The sequence below is a fragment of the Cydia strobilella genome, chromosome 23, assembly GCF_947568885.1.
Source record: "Cydia strobilella chromosome 23, ilCydStro3.1, whole genome shotgun sequence".
Taxonomy (NCBI): Eukaryota; Metazoa; Arthropoda; class Insecta; order Lepidoptera; family Tortricidae; genus Cydia; species Cydia strobilella.
The window spans coordinates 864,970-884,285 of NC_086063.1; the positions used below are offsets into that span (position 1 = coordinate 864,970).

Below are 19,316 nucleotides of genomic sequence, written 5' to 3' on the forward strand. Positions count from 1 at the left end.
ATTTGCGAATTGCTTAGTAGGTATTGGGAATGCCTTGCCTACATAGCATTTGACTGCTAATTTTTGTTTTACATCAACGTTACTTTTTAGTCACTTGCAAATTAATTTGCAGGATATTTTTCCATTTTTATAGTTTTATACCTTTTATACTTATTTATCACAAATAGGTGATGGACTCCTATGAATTATCTTATTCACTTAGTTATTATTTTATTTTGACTAACTTCAAGAATATACTTAATTATTAGTTTTTACCTAATTTACTACTTTACAAATAAAAACTTACTTACTTTACTTTAAATGTTATAAAATGATAATTTTCAGCGACGCCCTTGGTCCGAGCAGATTCTTGGCACACTTTGTCAATGCCGCCCTCAAGGTCACCTCTTGTGGTACCCACGCAGAGGTACTAGGCCTCCAAAAGGTCAAGGGCAATCTCCAAGGTCACTGAGTTTGCGTTTTTGCCTGTACATGCTTGGACCAATGGCCAGTTTTGGTTTGATCTAACGTTTTATAGACCAACAGATTTTATTTTATAGTGGTAGATGAGCACTTTTATCCCTCCTTAACACGGGTTTTGAAGTTTTTTATAATATTTGTATATATATTTTGCTAAATATCTTATTGTTGCCTAGGTTCCTAACAGCACTAACTCCAGATGTTCTAAGACTGACTACAATTAATACCTCAGGTATAAATTTACTAACAATCATAACATTTTCTATATAGATGGAGAATGCTTTCTTGTTTTCACGCTGTTTTGTATTTGGATTTAGTAAAACACACATTCGTAGAGTCAGCGTATTTGATTGTTGCAGAAGGCTTTTATTTCACGACAGGCTTATTTATGATATTTTTTATAAGTCAATATAAGAGGCTTATAAACGACCATAAAACTTCATAAACATAAATCTTTCCAGCTATTTAAAGCCTAATTTTGCTTAAGAGTGGTTTTGTATGGTAAACGTGTGGTAATTTTGCCGGTAGCCGCAAATTTAAATTAAGTAGATATTTTTGATTATTTAAAATCTGAAATTTATATGCATGTAAAAAGCAAAGTGGAAAGCATTCTTCCAGCTTGTTATTTTACGGGTCATTATATATGTAATTTTAATGTAATATAACTATGTATTTTGTATTTTATTTGTCCATTATGTACTTGTATAACGAAAATAGGGCCACATTTCTGATTTAGGTTAATTCATTTTATTTTGCATGTCCCTAACCTAGTTTCATTTATTTTCATGTTTTGTTCACTCAGTCCGGATGGTAGCTGCCTTAATGAAATGTCGATCGCTCAGTCAATCATATCGCAAGCTTTGCCTGCTTTGTCGCCGCGCCTTAACTTGACCTTCAGTCCTAAAACATCTGACAGGACTAGACTGGTTGATTCCCAAAGCTACCCTGATAACAAAACCAAAGAAACACGCAGCAGCTTACAAGCTAATCTATCACAATTAGAAGCTACTATTAATGCAAATAAATCACCATTAAGAGACAATGAAGCTAACGAAACGCAAACACCGAAAAATGAGCCTAGAGTTCACAGTGATAAGGTTCAAACTGTAGTAACTCCAAGCAAATGGCCGCTCAAACCCGGTGTTTTAGTTCATGTGAACTCAAATCACACACTGAGCCCTAAAAATCAAGCAAGAATGGCTGCGAATGTGTCCCAAAACAATGATAAAGAAGAAGATGCTACTTTGGGATTACTTGAAAGAAATAGAGTAAAAAGTGATGAAGAAAGATCGCCAACAAAATCTGAGTATTCAAAAAAGAATGGTAAACCAAGAAGAAATACCCAAAATGTAGTGACAGGAATATTCAAAAATTTGAGAAGGAAGAGTGATAATGATTCTGATGATGACAGTGGTAAATATAAGAAGATAAATAAGACTAATAAAAGAGCTGTGTCTTTAGTTAATTTGAATAAGCCGGTTTACAGTTTACCAAAGAGCAGAATACGATCATTTTTCCAAAGCGAAGCGCCAAATGTCATTGTTACTGAAGGAGGTAGTTGTCAGATTATTCTGAATTCGTTTATTTTATTAAGTTTGATCACAAAATGATCATTTAACTCTTTATACCCTACTATTGGTTGTACATGCAACAAATTCTACATTTGAAAACAATGTGGTTTCATTTTGTGATCAAATCTCTTTTTATTATTATTTTTTTACTTAACCCAAGATTTAACAAGAGAAGATTATCTACGAGAAACAATTCACTCTATAATTTGATATTTCATATAAAATCCTTTATCTTCATCCTCATGATTAACTTTTGCTCATTTTTCTCCAAATTCATATTTTATTATAAATCATAGTCACAAACATACACTTACCTAATCATACACAATGTAACGTTTATTTTTGTCAATTCAGCTTGCATGTATTTGTTTGCATGTTTTAGTTGTGTCGTTTAAGAGGCCTGATAGAATTGCCGCTAGTGTGAAACCTTTAAACGATAATAATGCCAAAGGCACAAGAAAGAGAAAAGCTCCAGGAGACAGTGAGTACTGCATGATTTGCTATTTTATATTTTTAAAATTTCGACGCTTTCCGCCGCTCCGCCCGCTTTTACGTCCGTTAGAGGTGGGACGATGCTAGTGTGTCTACGCAGGTAGCATCCCACACTAACAACCAAGCTCCAAGGGACTAAGGACACCCATCAGGCCTCTTGCCATCATCCCTGACAATGCCAGTCGGCTCAAGAAGAGCAAGCACATTGATAGTCGCAAGAGACCGACGGATTTTGACAAGATAATCCATGGTGTATCAGTCTGTTCACGTCCTTATTGAGTTAAATTCTAAAACGAAGCAGATACAAATTTGTATCACAAACTTATGAATTCTAATGATTTTAATATTTTATTAGGGCTCCTTTCTATTTACTGTAAAAAAAATCTTGGAGGAGGAGTGTTACAATTAGACATTCATTCAAAAGAGCAATCAATCAATCACATTAATCAAAACGATAGTATTGTACCTATATCGTTTTATATTTATTTATTTTTATTTCAGAACAAACATACTCTAATCAGATTAACTTAGTAATTATAGTAACTTGTAGATAAGTTATAAATTTTTTGTATCACCATAATCTTCGTTTTCCGCCATATTATTTCCTTCTACAAGTAACTGTGTTCTGAAGAGGTATTTAGTAAGAACTTGACTATATTTTCCAGGCCCACCTATGAATGGAGTAGATAATGCACCAAACGGCAACCTTGGAGCGGACAGTCCCGGCCTCTACGAGAACCTGCCGTTCCATGGGCTCCAACAAGCACCTAATAAGGTAAATAAAGGCGTTAGATATAATGAGAATGTGGAGCCGTTTACCAATAATAATATCGATCAAAATAATTTTGGAGCAGATGTCTTATAACTCATAACAAACATGCACAAAAGTCAATTTTTGTATGCGTTTGCTGCTAGCGTTTTTTTAAAGCATTTAATAATAAAATTACAAATTCATTATATTGAGTTGAGCCAGATCGAATACCGAATTTGGGTATTCCGAAAGATTGTAAGTTCGAATACTGCTCGACGCGGTGAATTTCTCCATTTTTCTTTCAACTAAGTTCGATTCCGATGTTCAATTTAGAATTTTCAAGTCTTAATCCAAACAAGTACCTAGATAGGTATTGATATTACTTAAAATAATTAGACCATAGTTAGTAAAGCTATTCATCATGTAGAAATATATCATTATTATAGACACTAAGAAATGTCGAAGCAAACAAAGTTGTTTTGATCGAAAATCGCAATGTCTAATAATTGTGTTAAATTATATTCGGTTATTGTAGAACTATAATTTTGTAATCATTTTAATAGTATAATATTAGTCCAAACTACATTTTATATTGTACTGATTCCTCTTTAAATACTGACAATAACCGTAATTATTATTTCACATATCATGTTGAGTGTCATCATTTAATGTTTTGTTTGCTTCACCTACTAATTTGCTATTTTTTGTTTCATTCATTTCATGATTATTTGCATGATAGCCCGTACAAGCTATACAACCACGAATCGATACGAGTAAAACGGCCAAGGGAATAGAAGCACTTCAAAAACAATTAACAACAAACCCGTCATTCACACCGAGAATTGTGTGCCCGCCGTTTGTGCAAAATATATCTTATCCAATGACAACAGGATCTAATTCCCAATACCAATATGGAATCTCATTACTATCACCTATTCAGCAAATGTATCCATTACACCAAACGGTATTACTAAATCCGTATCTTCCTCCAATGCAAACTTCTTTTCTTAAACAATTTCCAACAATTGACGAAGAAGTATTGGAAACGGACACTAGAAAATTTTCCTCATTAAATACAAGAAACCCAAGAAGATTGCCACAGTTCCAATCAATGAGAGCACTGAGAAAGAGAAACATCGAAAGATTCTACCCTAACACGGAATATGGAGAAATTTTTGCTGAAATTAATAATAACAAAGAGAGCCTTAACAATTCGGATAAAAATGAACATGAAAATATTATATATGCAAACTATCCTTCGTTGCTCAAAATCAAATCTGATATAAGCGGTGTAGAAGAGTTTGAGAATCTTACCGATTCAATACAAGTGTATGAAGAAAGCAATGAAAATATCAATGCTTCAACTGGATCATTGAAACCAGTGCCGGCACCTAGAACAAAATTGACACCAATGTCGTCGCCACAGAAGACTGATCATGTGTATGTTAATCTGTCAATGCCGTTGATAAACACAAAGTTTATGTCATATGATGTGGTGGACGCACCGATTAGACCTAGTAGATCTGCTGAAGATGTGTCGAAAAAACTTCAAAGTGCACGGAAAAATGTTGACAAGCCAGCATTACTCCCTAAACCACGAGTAAATATTGACAAAGGTGATAGTGATGATGATGGGAATATGGAAAATCTTGACGAAAATAAAGATACTTCGAAACCAAATATCATTGGAGCAACTCCTAAAAAAAACACTTCTATAATACTACCATCAACGTCTTTAGTAAAATCAGCAGTAAGTAAGCTAAATGACCAAGGAATGAACAAAGTTGGACTGCCAAAAAAGCAAGTGATATCGCCAAATAAAACATTACAAATACCAAAGCTTACCGAAAAACCTATACCAAAGAGGAACCTAATTAAACGTAGTAACTCAGTCCAAAGTAGTATTACTTTGAATGATGCTCAGGTATAACGCTTCTTTATGTTTTTCTTTTCTATCATCCATTATTTAACATCCCCACTCTTCCACTACATTTAAGCTCTTTTACTAAATTAAGTACTAACATTTTCCATTTCAGAATACTAACATACTTCAACAACAATACCTTCAAAAACGTAATTTTGTAAATTTAAATAGTAAAGGGAAGAATAAGAAAAACTTCCAAATTCCTTTACAAAAACATCACAGTTTCTGTTACTTCCAGCCTATAAGAGTAGACAAACGCATACCAGTAGATCAAGAGAGATCATATAACAACACTATAGGACCTATGATCTACCAACCAGCAGAAGCACAATATTATACAAAAACCCTTAACCGAAGCAGAGAAAAAAACAGCCATAAACTGAACCGACTGAAGAAATCAGAAAGCCTACGAGAAAAGCTTTCATGTGTAGGCGTATACGATAATTACGAGAAACCAAACTATCCTGAACCAGAATACAATGACTCAGAAAGAAGATCATACCTACAACTCTTAAAAGGCAATTACATATCACACTCAACGAGAAATTTAGGCCCCGAGCACAACTATAATACGAATTTTAATACAATGGGCCCCAAAGATGAAAAACCCAAGCATAAAAAACTAGTATATGCAGATTTAGCTTTAGGTAATCATAACTTGAAATTTAAGAACACTGTCAATTCAAATAGACATTTGTACGATACGTACTCTATAGGTAACCATGATAGTACTAACAAGGAGACTAATAGTAGTCATAGTAATGTAGCCAGTAGTCGGAAAGGAAGTCACAGCCAGCAACGTAGTGACTACGCTACGCTTAAATTTAATGAAATCGACGTCTGAAAGGTAAGAGACATTATAACCATCATTATTATCATATTTGATTGTGTCAATGAACAAATAGTAGAATTAATAAATTTCTGAATTAATTGATGCTATTTGTTCTGCAGGTTAATCATTATTAATTATTAAAAGAAATATTTAATTTGCACTTTATAAGAAGACTAATTTAAGAGTATTAAGTGAATATAAAAATATAAAATTAAAGATCCATTTTTTCCAAATTGGTAATATGTGCTAAAGTGAATGCTTCATAGCATGACTCGAAAATACAGTCAAGAGCAATGAAATAGGTACATATATAGTACATTACGATACAAGTGCGAAAAATAGGAAATTCGCAATGAATGGCGATAAATTAAAACACAACCGAAAGGAGGGTTTTAAATCGACACGAGTTGCGAATTACCTTTACGCACGTGTATTGTACAACGTTTTACAGTACATATGGCCCTTTAAATTTTCGACATACGCACGTACAGTGCTAGTTACCGCACTAGGGCGTAGTACATAATTATGACTGTAAAATATTATAATTTACCAATATTTCAATGCTTTTGAGTCTATGCTTAAAGCGTGTGTGCCGTTGTGACGTTTTGTCTTGTTCTAGGGCCGCAATAAGCTATTTACCAAGAGTGACACGTACATTTATTAAAACGAGGTAATTTTCAAAATTTTACACACTTGCTTTTAATTAGAACGCTTTTTATTTTAAAATTAACATTGGCACTAAAATGACTAAATGCTATTCAATTTTCAGTTTTATAACTTACCTATGTTAGAAAAAAAATAACTTCCTTAATTCAAAATTATACTTTAATTTAACATTTTTAGTATTATCTTATTATATACGAGCTTCTGACTTCAATTGATTGTATGTAGTTAAATTGACATAATACCTATTTATAATCCAATCCTCATCATAACTTTTAATGCATCATTTAACACATATTACCAAACAAAATTACTGTCGATTTTATACACTCAACTGATTTATTTTGCACATTAGTCCCTAATAATAATCTTAAGTGATAGTAATTTATTTTTACCTATTATATTCCATGGCTAACATTTAACATTTAAAAGTGTCAAACCAAAATTTAGTAAAATTTGCTAACATTGTCAGAAAAATATGTTGTAAAAAAACTTTTAGTAAAAAAGGTACCTACCACAAATTAAAAATTTGTCGCTAAAAAGCGATCAGGCGACGTTTTTGTGGAATACTCTTAAAAAAGCTTTGCATTTTGCATTTTTGTTAAAAATAAGGTTATTTAGACGGATAAGAGAAACACTTATAGGCGATCCTTATACTTTTTCTCTTGTCCCAAGCCAAATAAACTATGTTTGTCTTACCCCACATATCAAATACAACATGCGACTGATGATGGAGTACAAGAGAGTTTTATATTTACGCGTATTTATGTACAAATATAACTAAGACTCTTAAACTACGGACATAAAAATCAACATAGGAAACTACCTATAAAAGAAAAAAACAGATTTTTAGAAAGAGAAATGCCTAAAAGTAACAATTTTTTTGCCACTTTGGCAGCTGTAAGCAAATTGTAATTTGAAATAATAAAATAAAACAATATATTTCCAGCCCTTCAAACCCGACGACATGTTCATTTACGCCGACGCCGACCTGAAAGACTACGGGCCGATAAACTACAAGCAAGCGTCCATCTATTCGCAGATGAAGAAGGTCAAGGAGCAACAGCGGTTGCAGGAGATACACGAGAAGCAACAGGACGATTTGTTGTGATTTTGTTATTTTTATGCAAATTTTTACATTAAAGGAATAACGGAAAAAATAACCGCTTCTGGCAAAATTCTAACTCAGGAGATACACGAAAAGCAACAGGACGATTTGTTGTGATTTTGTTATTTTTATGCAAATTTTTACATTAAAGGAATAACGGAAAAAATAACCGCTTCTGGCAAAATTCTAACTCAGGAGATACACGAAAAGCAACAGGACGATTTGTTGTGATTTTGTTATTTTTATGCAAATTTTTACATTAAAGGAATAACGGAAAAAATAACCGCTTCTGGCAAAATTCTAACTCAGGAGATATACGAAAAGCAACAGGACGATTTGTTGTGATTTTGTTATTTTTATGCAAATTTTTACATTAAAGGAATAACGGAAAAAATAACCGCTTCTGGCAAAATTCTAACTCAGGAGATATACGAAAAGCAACAGGACGATTTGTTGTGATTTTGTTATTTTTATGCGAATTTTTACATTAAAGGAATAACGGAAAAAATAACCGCTTCTGGCAAAATTCTAACTCAGGATATACGAAAAGCAACAGGACGATTTGTTGTGATTTTGTTATTTTTATGCAAATTTTTACATTAAAGGAATAACGAAAATCACCGCTTCTGGCAAAATTCTAACTATAGTTCGTTTGCGTTAAGAATGCAGTTAAATCGCTGTTCGCTGGCCTAGCGATGCTCGTAACCAATTAAATAGTTCCTAATTAAAAATATGCCTTTAACTGGTTATTGTGAACTTGATTTTCTAATTAGGAACTATTTGATTGTTTACGGTTTTGGCTAGGCCGGAAGACAAAAATAATTTTTCATTTCTCATGCTCTGAAAGAGAGTCATTGTTGTTCTAAAAGGTGTGCAGAAAATGATACGTGTATGCACTAGAGCATTTTACGTTCGGAGTACGATTTTTAGGGTTCCGTACCCAAAGGGTAAAAACGGGACCCTATTAATAAGACTCCGCTGTCCGTCTGTCCGTCTGTCACCAGGCTGTATCTCATGAACCGTGATAGCTAGACAGTTGAAATTTTCACAGACGATGTATTTCTGTTGCCGCTATAACAACAAATACTAAAAAGTACGGAACCCTCGGTGCGTGAGTCCGACTCGCATTTGGCCGGTTTTTTTTTTTAAGTTAAGCAATTTGAGTCTAAATGGATTTATTATACATTTTCCATTTTGATATTTGACTTTCCATTCCATAAATAACGATACTTTTGCCTAAATTGTTAATTGAAAGTCAAGAATTACTATAAAAATTTATACTTAGTCATGTTTTTAAAAAACACATACATTTTACTTTCCTCGTATTCGAAATGAAAAGTAGAGTGTTTAACTTGGGTGAAAGGTACCATTTCCGTCTCGGACTATTGGCGCTCTCACTGCGTTCGAGCGCCAAATTAACTCAACAGAAATGGGTGCCTTTCAACCCTCGGTTAATAATCTACTGTTATTGCATTCTAAACGCAACTTTATAGTGACTTTTTGGAACTACCGAAACTTGCCAGAAGTGTACGAATTTTTCCATTCCTTCCTTCTTTTTGTGGCGCAAATTTGTAGTATCGTTTACAGACGTATTTGCTAGATACAACATAGTTAATTTTAATGCTGGAGAGAGGGAATCCTCATAATGAGAGATAATTTAAGTTGGAAACTCCTTCATCTAGGATGACTCACGTTAGAACGGTCTGGGTCCGGGCCGAGGCATTCGACTATTCAGTTTTCTATAGAAGGCATCACGTGATCACCCATCACCCATTATGATGGGTAATGGGTGTACACGGAATGCCTAATGATGGAAACGAAGTATAGGACGCCTCGGCCCGGACCCGCACGGTTCCAGCGCGAGTTATCCTTAAGCTGGATACTCATGTACATCTTCATTTTAGCGTTTGTACCTAATGAGGGCTACCGCGTTTAATTTCGCCGCTAGGGGCGCTAGTGTAGATCGAGGTCTTTCAAAATGTCAAATGCAAGTTTGGGGGGTTTCAAGCTTTTTTATCGGGAATTTTATTCGTAAATTTTGTCCATCTTTGATTAATCATGGTAAATAATAGATATAGCTCAATAAATGTTAGTGGTTTAAAAAAAGTGCCAACTGAAATATATGCAAAATTAAAGAGGTTAAAAAAAATAACACATTTAGACGTTAAAAGTACATTTGTGTATATTAGAACGTATTGATTTTATAAAAATAAGCATAGAAGAACTTACAGATGTTTTTCTGGACCTACATCTACAGTGGCGCCAACTGGTGAGCACAAAAACGGTAGCCCTCATTGTCCGAAAATTTACAAAATAACTACTGTCTGTAGAACTTGGGCAGAGGACAACTTTAAGAACGCCAAAATTAAGGTGTATATAGATTTTAAGCTTATTATCAGTACAACCATTTATTTGACTAAGTAGAAGGCGTCGTATTTTGAATGTAATTACAGGTATCAATTTGTTCTGGATTTGTTATTGACTTGATTACTTTTAAAGTATTGATGTCCGAGATACTCAGTGCTTTTTCAACTGGCTCGCTTTTTATACAAGAATCACTTTTATATTTTTTTAATAACAAATATGCTTATTTATACAACCTGCTGCTGCTGTGTCGTGACTATTAAAAATAGTAATGTAAAATGGTCGATACTTTCTACAATATCGATACTTTTAGACTTGATTAACGTAAATGACATACTTAATTATGTCACTTACGATAATCGATTCTTAAGGTATTTGATGTTGTACGTTAAGTATAGAACTTTCTATACATGATATAACAATTTGTAAAATATTCTGGACTGACAAATGAAACCCAATTGTGACGATTAGCCTAAATTGTACAGATTAGAAAAATATTGAGTATGTAAATAAATTATTTCCACTTTCTTATCCGACTGTGAAATAAAGACTATGACATAAGATTTTCACTCGAACTGAATTCTTCTCTGGATAAATGATACGTTAAAAAGGCGTCCGCGGCAAAATCTTTGTATTCAATTTAATAGGCATTTACTTTTTTTTCGCTGGCGGTTTCAACCTATGGCGTATACAACCAAGTGCCAAAACGCCTAAATGACATTGTCAATTTCCTGACTGTACCATCGTGTATTAAAACTGAATGTCCTGTTTCCTTGTACATACATTTCTTGATCCTAATAAAAATAAGGCAGTAATGTAAAACTTATATTGTTTTACACTTAGATTTTTACTTTTGTTACAATCTTTCATAACCGGGTATTTGGCTGAATATGAAAGAAAACACGTATTTAAAGGTTTGTAAATAAAATAGTGAATAAATTAGCTCTGAGCCTAAAGGAGCCCACTGACTATCAGTTAGCCGGACGATATCGGCCTGTCCGTTAGAACAAAAATTTGACAGTTCCGAACAACTGACAGGCCGATATCGTCCGGCGGACTGATAGTCAGTGGGCCCCTTTAGTTTAATATTATTTCATATGTTATAAATTAATTACTGATGTTTTAGAGCAAATTTATTCCTCTTGACCCTATAGCATTGGCTTAATATGTATGAAATTTTTAATTTCATTTAATTGATACAAGCGTTTTATTGATGGAAAAAAATAAAACAGGTCTAAGAATTATTTTAAGGTCCATTATGAAATGTTTATCTTATTTACACGCCTAAAAAGTAAAATTTACAAGCTTTTTTATTTTATTATTATTAATTGTATTCATTAAATTACAAGCCAAAATAAAAAATAAAATTGAAGCTAACATATTATTTTATGACTAAAACCAATATGGGCTTTTAAAGGTTCCTGTGAAATATTTTATTTTAATTTTATTCTGTCAATGCTTTTGTAGGGTAACAACACGTTAGATTTTATTATCCGTCCAAACGGGTGAGTCTACAAAATTAGTTGAATTTAGCTAAAACCCATTTATAGGTAAAAATTGTAATTAGTGTAAAATACGCTAAGCTGTATGAAATTTAAAGTAAAACCATAGAATCGGACCAAGCTAACTCTGCATGGCATTTACAATGACAAAGTGTGGCAATGTCATCATTTGTGTTAAATTTCTATGAAAATATCAAGTTAATAATGACACTTTCACTTTGTCCTGTTCAAGTGATGCAAAGTTAACTTAGACGGACTTTAGTCGAATGATCAAAGATAGATTGTAAATTAGTATTCGGGAATTACGAACGCTTTTAAGATCTGAAGTGGACTACATAAAATGTATCAAAAGATAACTGTAAAAATAATTGAATTGTTTATTATTTAATGTAGGTAATTATTTAAATATCGACTGTAGAACTGTCAATGGATTAAATATATATTTAAAATTATATTTCGTGTGGTACACGATGTAGTGTTCATACATTTGCAGGAACCCGTAGTACAACGGCATATATTTTATACATTTAATTTATATATTTTGTACCGATTTTTATTTAATCAGGCAACGAAATACGAATTTTAATGTACTTAATTTATATTTTAACATCGCTTTAAGGTATGACACCGTTGTTACTTGTGATAATAGTACTTCCCTAACAGCATTTATACGTCATTATGACGTCAGTGACGTCATTATGACGCCATAGGTACGTCATTATGACGTCGCTGACGTCACTTTGCTACCTGGGTTGTAACGAACTATTATTGTTAATAACTAGAAATGTACCAACCAATAACAAATCAGAGGTTATTTTAAATAATCTCTTGTATAAGTTTTTTTAACACATTTCAATTGTTTAAAATGAAAATAATTAATTGTTTTCTGGTGTTTAGGTTAATCATTATTAACGATAATTAATTTAAACGCCATTAGAAATATTTTAATTATTTCATGTTTTTGAGACTAAACCCGTTAATTTATCATACTAATGTAAATAAAACTCTTTAAGCTATGCCAAAAAGTTTTTATTTTTAGCAATTTTGGCACGCATTTGGTGCTTAATATTGATGTTTTTTTTTAAACAACATTACTGAATAATATTGTACTTAGCTGGTTTAATTTATTTACTCATAATGAAAATACTAATTCTTGAGCAAAGTAAAATGTATGCGCCAATGTTTTTTTTCTTATGTGTATGAAAGTAAATTTAAAAAAAGAAATGTATATATATGTCACAAGTTTGTCTGTAAAGCCCAAAGTCTTTTTTTATTTCAACATTTTTTAATAAACTGATATCTTAAAATTTATAATGTCACTTGAGTAACACAGGATATAAATAACTAATGTATTTATACACTTCATTCCGTGGTTATACGTTGAAACTTAAATACGACCGTTCGTACGTACGTACGATCGTTAATGTAACTAGAGATTTTGTACATAAAGTGACTTGTTATAATATTGTCAAATAGTGTTAATAAATTAATTTATGGATTTTTATTGACTTTTTTATTACCCCATTTAGTTCAACACGAAATAACTATAAAATTTAAAAATTTAAAATAAATGGCCAAAAAAAATAAATTTTATACCAAAAATACCTTAGGTACATCATTTTGGAAAAGAGCTAATACACTTGAAAAAAAAAAATTTAAAATTTAAACTGTTTATTTCAAGAAAGATTACAAAGACTATTTACAGACTTAGCCTAATCTACATTCTAATAGATTGTATGCTAAGTATGGTCTATGGTATAATATGCTATATATAACAATTATGAGGTTAACTTAAATATTCAGGCAGTGCTTTTTTATCATGATTTTAATTTTATGGGGCTTACCCTCTTCTAAATTATCTATTATATCTCTAGGAAGACTATTTAAGATGTGTGGCAAATAACTCGACCAGACTCTGCCCATAATAGTTGTTGCTACTTGGTATATTGAAATATTTTTTATTTAACAGAACTCTAAGGTTAGTTGGCCTGTCATACCTATTCAGACTTTCCAATTTATGTCTATATTCTAATACTATCGCTAGTTTCACTTTATCATACACATTCATTATTCTACAATGTTGGAATAAGTTATCATAATTATGTTTATGTTTATATTTGATTTTTAGTGGTACAATGGATTTTAAGATTCTTAACTGTAAACTATATATTCGCTGTAGGTGACTTTTGTGGGTTCTGCCATAGCTAGATATTCCATAGTTTATCACCGAGTCAGCCATGGCCATGTATATTAGACGGAGTGTATTATATGGCATTTTGTTTTTAAGTATTGTCAGGTTACTGAGTACAGCTCTTAGTCTCTTACATACATGGTCAATGTGCGGACTCCAATTAAATTTATTATCTATTATAAGTCCAAGGTATTTATGCTGTTCTACTAAGTCCAGGGGCTCACAGTCGCAGCTCGAACCTGACCCATGCAAACAAGGGTGTTTGTGTGCTGTAATCTTGGGTATTATGTTGGTTTTGATGTAAGGTGACCTTATATGCAATATTTTAGTTTTTTGGTAATTGATAGTTAATCCTGCATCGTGGGACCATTTGCATAACATATCAAATTCGCGCTGCAACCTGCGTTGTGCCTCTGAGATATCAGTATCAGCTGTTATTAGACAAGTATCATCTGCAAATTGGTATACGGAGGCATCTCTGAATATGTTGCACATATCGTTGACATAAACTAAGTATTCGGTTGGCCCGAGCACAGAGCCTTGTGCTGTGCCTTGGTAAGACTGCAGCAGCTCACTTTGCTCTCCTGCAATGCTGACCGTATTGTATCTATTTGTGTGATAGTTCTTTATCAAGTTCAGAGCCGGCCCCTGTATACCGCTTTGTTGTAACTTATTATATAATTTATTAAGATTTAAGGTATCAAATGCTTTGCTGAAGTCAATCATTACCGCTAGGACATGTTTTTTCTCATTAAGGTGCATATTAATCTCATCAGTAAATTGTGCTAGTAATTGGGTAGTGTTTTTCCCCTTTTGGAAACCGAATTGTTTTTCATGTAATATTCCATTGCCCGACAGGAAATCATTTAATGTTTTACCTAGGTGTTTTTCTAGAATTTTGTCAATTACTGGCAATATAGTAATAGGCCTATAATTGTCTGTGTCAGTATAGCTCCCTTTTTTATGTATTGGCCTAATTAATCCTATCTTTAATTTGTCCGGATATACTAAATTACTAATACATTGGTTAGCAAGATGGGTAAGGACAGGTGATATTTCCTTGCTTATGTACTTTACATCTCTAGCCCTAATTCTGTCATAGCCTGCACTCTTTTTTTCATTTAAGTTATTAACAATTTTATACATACCTTTTTCACTTAGTTTTCTAATTTTCAGTGTCAGGTTTGGGGTGTTTTGATAGGTATTTTGGTCGAGCAATGGAATATCACACAAGTTTAGTATATTTTTAACATTATTTTCAAAGTCTTTAGAGAACTTGTTACACAGGGCAGCGGCTTTCATTTTGAATGACTTCAGCAGTACATCATCAACGGCTTTCAGAATTCTTCCTGTTAGACTATTTATAATTTGCCATAGCTTTTTAGGGTTTCTAAAATTAACACAGATTTCCCTTTTAGTATAGTTATTTTTAGCTTTATTCATGAGCTTATTTGTTTTATTCCTATATTTTTTATACAACAACTCATTTTGTTTATTACTGGGGTCTTTTAGATGAATTTGTAGTAACTTATTTTTTACACGTGACATTTCTAAGAGTTTGTCATTTATCCAGAGACAGTTTTCCCTGGGTTTGCTATTGGTGGTTTTTTGGATAGTGCACTTGTCATATATATTTTCAAAATTGTTACTTATGCAGTTGTATATACAATTTGGGTCCTTCATTTTCAGAGCTGGCTCCCAATTTATTTTGATTAACTCTTGCTGTACCATTTTATTGTCTAATTTACTACATACTGTGTTTGTTTTTACTATTTGACTAGTCAGGGAGAAGCCAGTAATGAAGTGGTCCGCTATTGCATCACGCACTACCGCAGCACTGACATGGTGGGGTTGGGACCGCCTATTATTATTTGAGATGTCTCTAAAGTAAATGTGGTCTATGCACGACTTGGAAGTACCTCTTAGAGTGGATTCAATCCTTGTGTACTGCGAGATGCAACATTGGAGGCCTCTATCTGCTAAAGTATCTTGGTAGTAGTTTGACATATGATTAGATACGCTAATGTCTATGTTTATGTCCCCGCATAATAATAAATTACAGTTCATTGGATCTGCAGTTAATAGTCTGGCTAACTCACCAACAAAGTCACTCACGTTAGAACTAGGCGGACGATAAATGGCACATATATACGTTATATAGCCGCACGGCAAAATCACTTCACCACTTAAACATTCGAACGACGCTGTGTTCGTGTCACTCTGTATAAATGTTACACTTTTATGGGAATACACTATAATGCCGCCACCTTTTCTATCTTTTCGTAACGCCGTGTTCATCGTGTAGTTTTCTAGATGAAATAGGTTTTTAGTCTGGTCGCTCACGTTGGCCTCTGTCACTACAATTAAGTGAATCGTTACTGGGCTTGTCTTCACACTGTATTCTAAAATGGCAAAGTTTTTTATAAGAGATCTAATGTTGACATGTAGCAATAATAGTTTGTTATGATTTGAGGTTATGTCGCAAGTGAAGTCGCTCCACTTATTAAAGCTCTTTTCACATACTCCACTTTCCATTTATATCTGTATTTTGTATTAAAAAACACTATATATGACTAAACACAGGTATATTTGTATTATTGTTGCAATCAGCCTTCGGGAGCGCGGTCCATCGACGATTTAATATTTTGTATGTCTTTCAGTGAGTGCACGTAATATATTTTCTTTGCATTGTCTTCCTTCCGCACCATAATACGACCGTCCTTGCACCACACATGTTTGCACAGAGGCTTCAACTCGCTCTTCGCTTTCCATAACAGATACGCCACACTGGGTGTCAGTGCGGCTCTTGCGTAGATTTTTTTATCAACGCTCCTGTCATCCGTGCCCGCTGGCTGCTCCTCTGTGTTTACATGGCCGGTGCCGCCGGCAGTTATTCTCATATTGGCTTTTTTGAATACACTAGACGTGATGGTTGTATTTTTTGATGCACTAATCCACATATCTTGACAGCCCTCTCTCAGAGTTACGCTAATAGGGGCGTCAATGGCGGCACGGGCTGCCTGGGCCTGTCCCGTCCGTATTGGTGCTTTTTTCCTATGTGCTCTCACAATGTCCTCTTCGTTTTGCTGTAGTGTAGCAGATGACACATAGTAGACACTATTTGCTGTATGTTCTCGTCCTTCTGTTCATTTACCCCGCATATTTCAATGACGTTGCTTATTTGACCTTGTTCTAACTTGCTAACTTTTTGGTCTAGGGCGTCGTATTTTAGTTCCAGATTTTTGTACGAGTCCGTTATGTGTTTGACTTTGTTTTCCATCAGCTTTATTTTGGTTTCCTGATCTTTCACTCTTCCTTCGTAGTCGTCGATTTTATCCGAATAGTATTTCATCGATTCTTGCATCTCCTGTTTTATAATGTTCTTGACGGTCTGCCTTGACTCGCGTATCTCCTTGTGAATGTCGAGTAGTATGTTTTTATCTCGCCCGCCTGGTTCGGTGGCCTCTGTTTCTGAGTCTTCGTCCTCTATGGGCTCCGCGGGCTCCGGGTCCGGGAGTATTACAGATAGGCGTTTCGGCTTGCCGCCGGCCGTGCAGTTGCGGCATTTCCAATCTATGGAGTCCGTCGTGGATAATGCGCCGAGTTGTTCCGGTGTTAGCGAACTGCATGTACCATTACAGTGTAGCCATCTAAAGCATTTGCTGCACTGCGCTCCTGGGAATTTTTTTCCTATTGTTTTGGTACATTTGTGGCACTTGACTGTTTTGACCATTTTTTTTTTGTCGGTTAGCCGTTCAATCTATAGATGTAAACAAGTTGTAGTTTTATTTTGACTGCGCTTCCTGGATTTCGCGGCCTGTGCTACGTTCCCCGTAGCAGCGACGTAGCATTCGTAGCCGATATTCCTGTCTCGCTCACAAAACCCGCTAGGGGGGCACCTAATGGCCCTGCCCTGCAGGTGCGACAAGGAGGGTCCGATTTTTTTGCGTAGGCGCGATCGGTGTCACTTTGCTGCACTATTTACACGGGTTATTTCGCAAGGGGCGCGACTGCTCCTCTCGGCTACGCGCGAGCAACTCACTGCTCCTCTCGGCTACGCGCGAGCAACTTCAAAATGCTGGATCGATTGTTATTAAATACAGCTAAGAAACACGACAAGGAAACTCGTTTTCAAGTAAAAAAACCGCATCGAAATCGATCCATCCGTTTGAGAGCTACGTTGTCACAGGCAGACATTTGCGTCAGACATATAAACCACCCCTCTTTTCTGAGTCGGGGGTTAATAAAACAAAGGTTATAAACACTTATTTATTATAAATTTTTATCAAATAATTTTTCATAATTTTAAAGTTATATAAAATTATCACAGCCATTTTTGAGGCAAACTTAAGACACATTTTTTGCACCATAGGTACTTACTTTTTCTCGACTGCTTGTATGTTGTAGGGTGATTGCATGAGTTTTTTATAGAAATGTACGAGATTTTTTTATTATATTGTATCAGTTTCGTTATAATTGTTATAAATCTATAAGTTTTGTATTAAAATAAATTTGTTACAAATAAATAAATCTGATACATTTATTTATTCTCTAAGGAAACATTAGTGACTATGCTGTAGGTATATTTATCTACATATATGCATGCCTTTTAGCGACTAAACGAATAAATCAATAAACAAAAAAAATAATTATGTGAATTATTAAATTACGTACTAGAAAAATATCATAACAAGCAGTCGAATTATTCGAATTCTTAAATAATACACATGACAATAAAAAGATAACTTACAGATAGCCTGAGAAAGGTAATGCTTTATCCTTTAAGGAATCGGAAATTACAACAAACAGTCATGTCAAAAATACATTGAACTATTATTACTAACGTATAGAACCGGCACAGAGAACCATGCCATTTCATTGTCATGAACCATTTTGCGCCATGAGTTGCTGCTGTTTTTGGCATCAAACCATAGAAGCGGAGCGTGAATCTCGCGACCTAAACGCGTAAGCGCCATGAATTTTACGGCGCTTACGGGTTCTAGTCGCGTTGGTTGTGATTGCGACAATTTCATTGGCATGTCGGTTAGTAATAATAACTTAATGCAAAATATTAACACTGACAAAAAGTATGTTGAGAAAACTTTTTTTATCAATGATAGTACTTTTACTGTCTATTAATGACATAATATCAGCTCGAATCAGATTTAACAACATGTTACGGTTTTGATATTATTTTAATACAACCCTGAAGATCGCTCACGCTCATTGGTGCATGCGAGATGAAGTGAAAGTCGTGCGTGAGATGCGCGCCAATCACCAAGACGAGTTAAGGTCGTATCAAAACCAGTTTTCAATATCATAACAAATTGTTAAATTTTACTGATGTCAATAATAATGTAGTTTTTAAAACCACAGTGGAATAAACTAGCTACTGTAAGTAATCTTTATATATTGCCACAACAACGAAGATAGTTATAATAATCTCACAATTGATTCTC

General features: G+C 34.0%; 2 protein-coding genes across 15 annotated transcripts in view; both read left to right on the top strand.

Moving 5' to 3' along the window:
* The window catches only part of LOC134751771 (hemicentin-2-like), a 634,647-nt gene extending 626,729 nt beyond the window's left edge, over positions 1-7,918 (top strand). For 3 of the 14 annotated variants that reach the window (XR_010128692.1, XR_010128693.1, XR_010128697.1), the window contains 5 exons: positions 636-691; positions 3,188-3,297; positions 5,310-6,044; positions 6,649-6,699; positions 7,642-7,727. Coding sequence is in view for 8 of the 14 variants with exons in the window: in XM_063687232.1 (XP_063543302.1) it covers positions 636-691; positions 3,188-3,297; positions 5,310-6,041 (898 nt within the window). In the remaining 6 variants the exon portion in view is untranslated. Of the gene's footprint in view, positions 1-324; positions 444-635; positions 692-3,187; positions 3,298-5,309; positions 6,045-6,648; positions 6,700-7,641 lie in introns of those variants that run through there. The other 11 variants (XR_010128696.1, XR_010128694.1, XR_010128695.1 and 8 more) reach the window with 8 other exon arrangements.
* Positions 927-2,069, top strand: LOC134751790 (uncharacterized). The gene has a single exon (XM_063687279.1). It carries the CDS (start codon positions 1,245-1,247, stop codon positions 2,067-2,069), a length of 825 nt encoding a protein of 274 aa, XP_063543349.1. The 5' UTR covers positions 927-1,244.
* Positions 7,919-19,316: the final 11,398 nt, after the last annotated feature.

Coding starts and splice junctions, on each gene's coding strand:
- LOC134751790 (XM_063687279.1), top strand. CDS start 1,245: ATGTTTTGTTCACTCAGTCCGGATGGTAGCTGCCTTAATGAAATGTCG.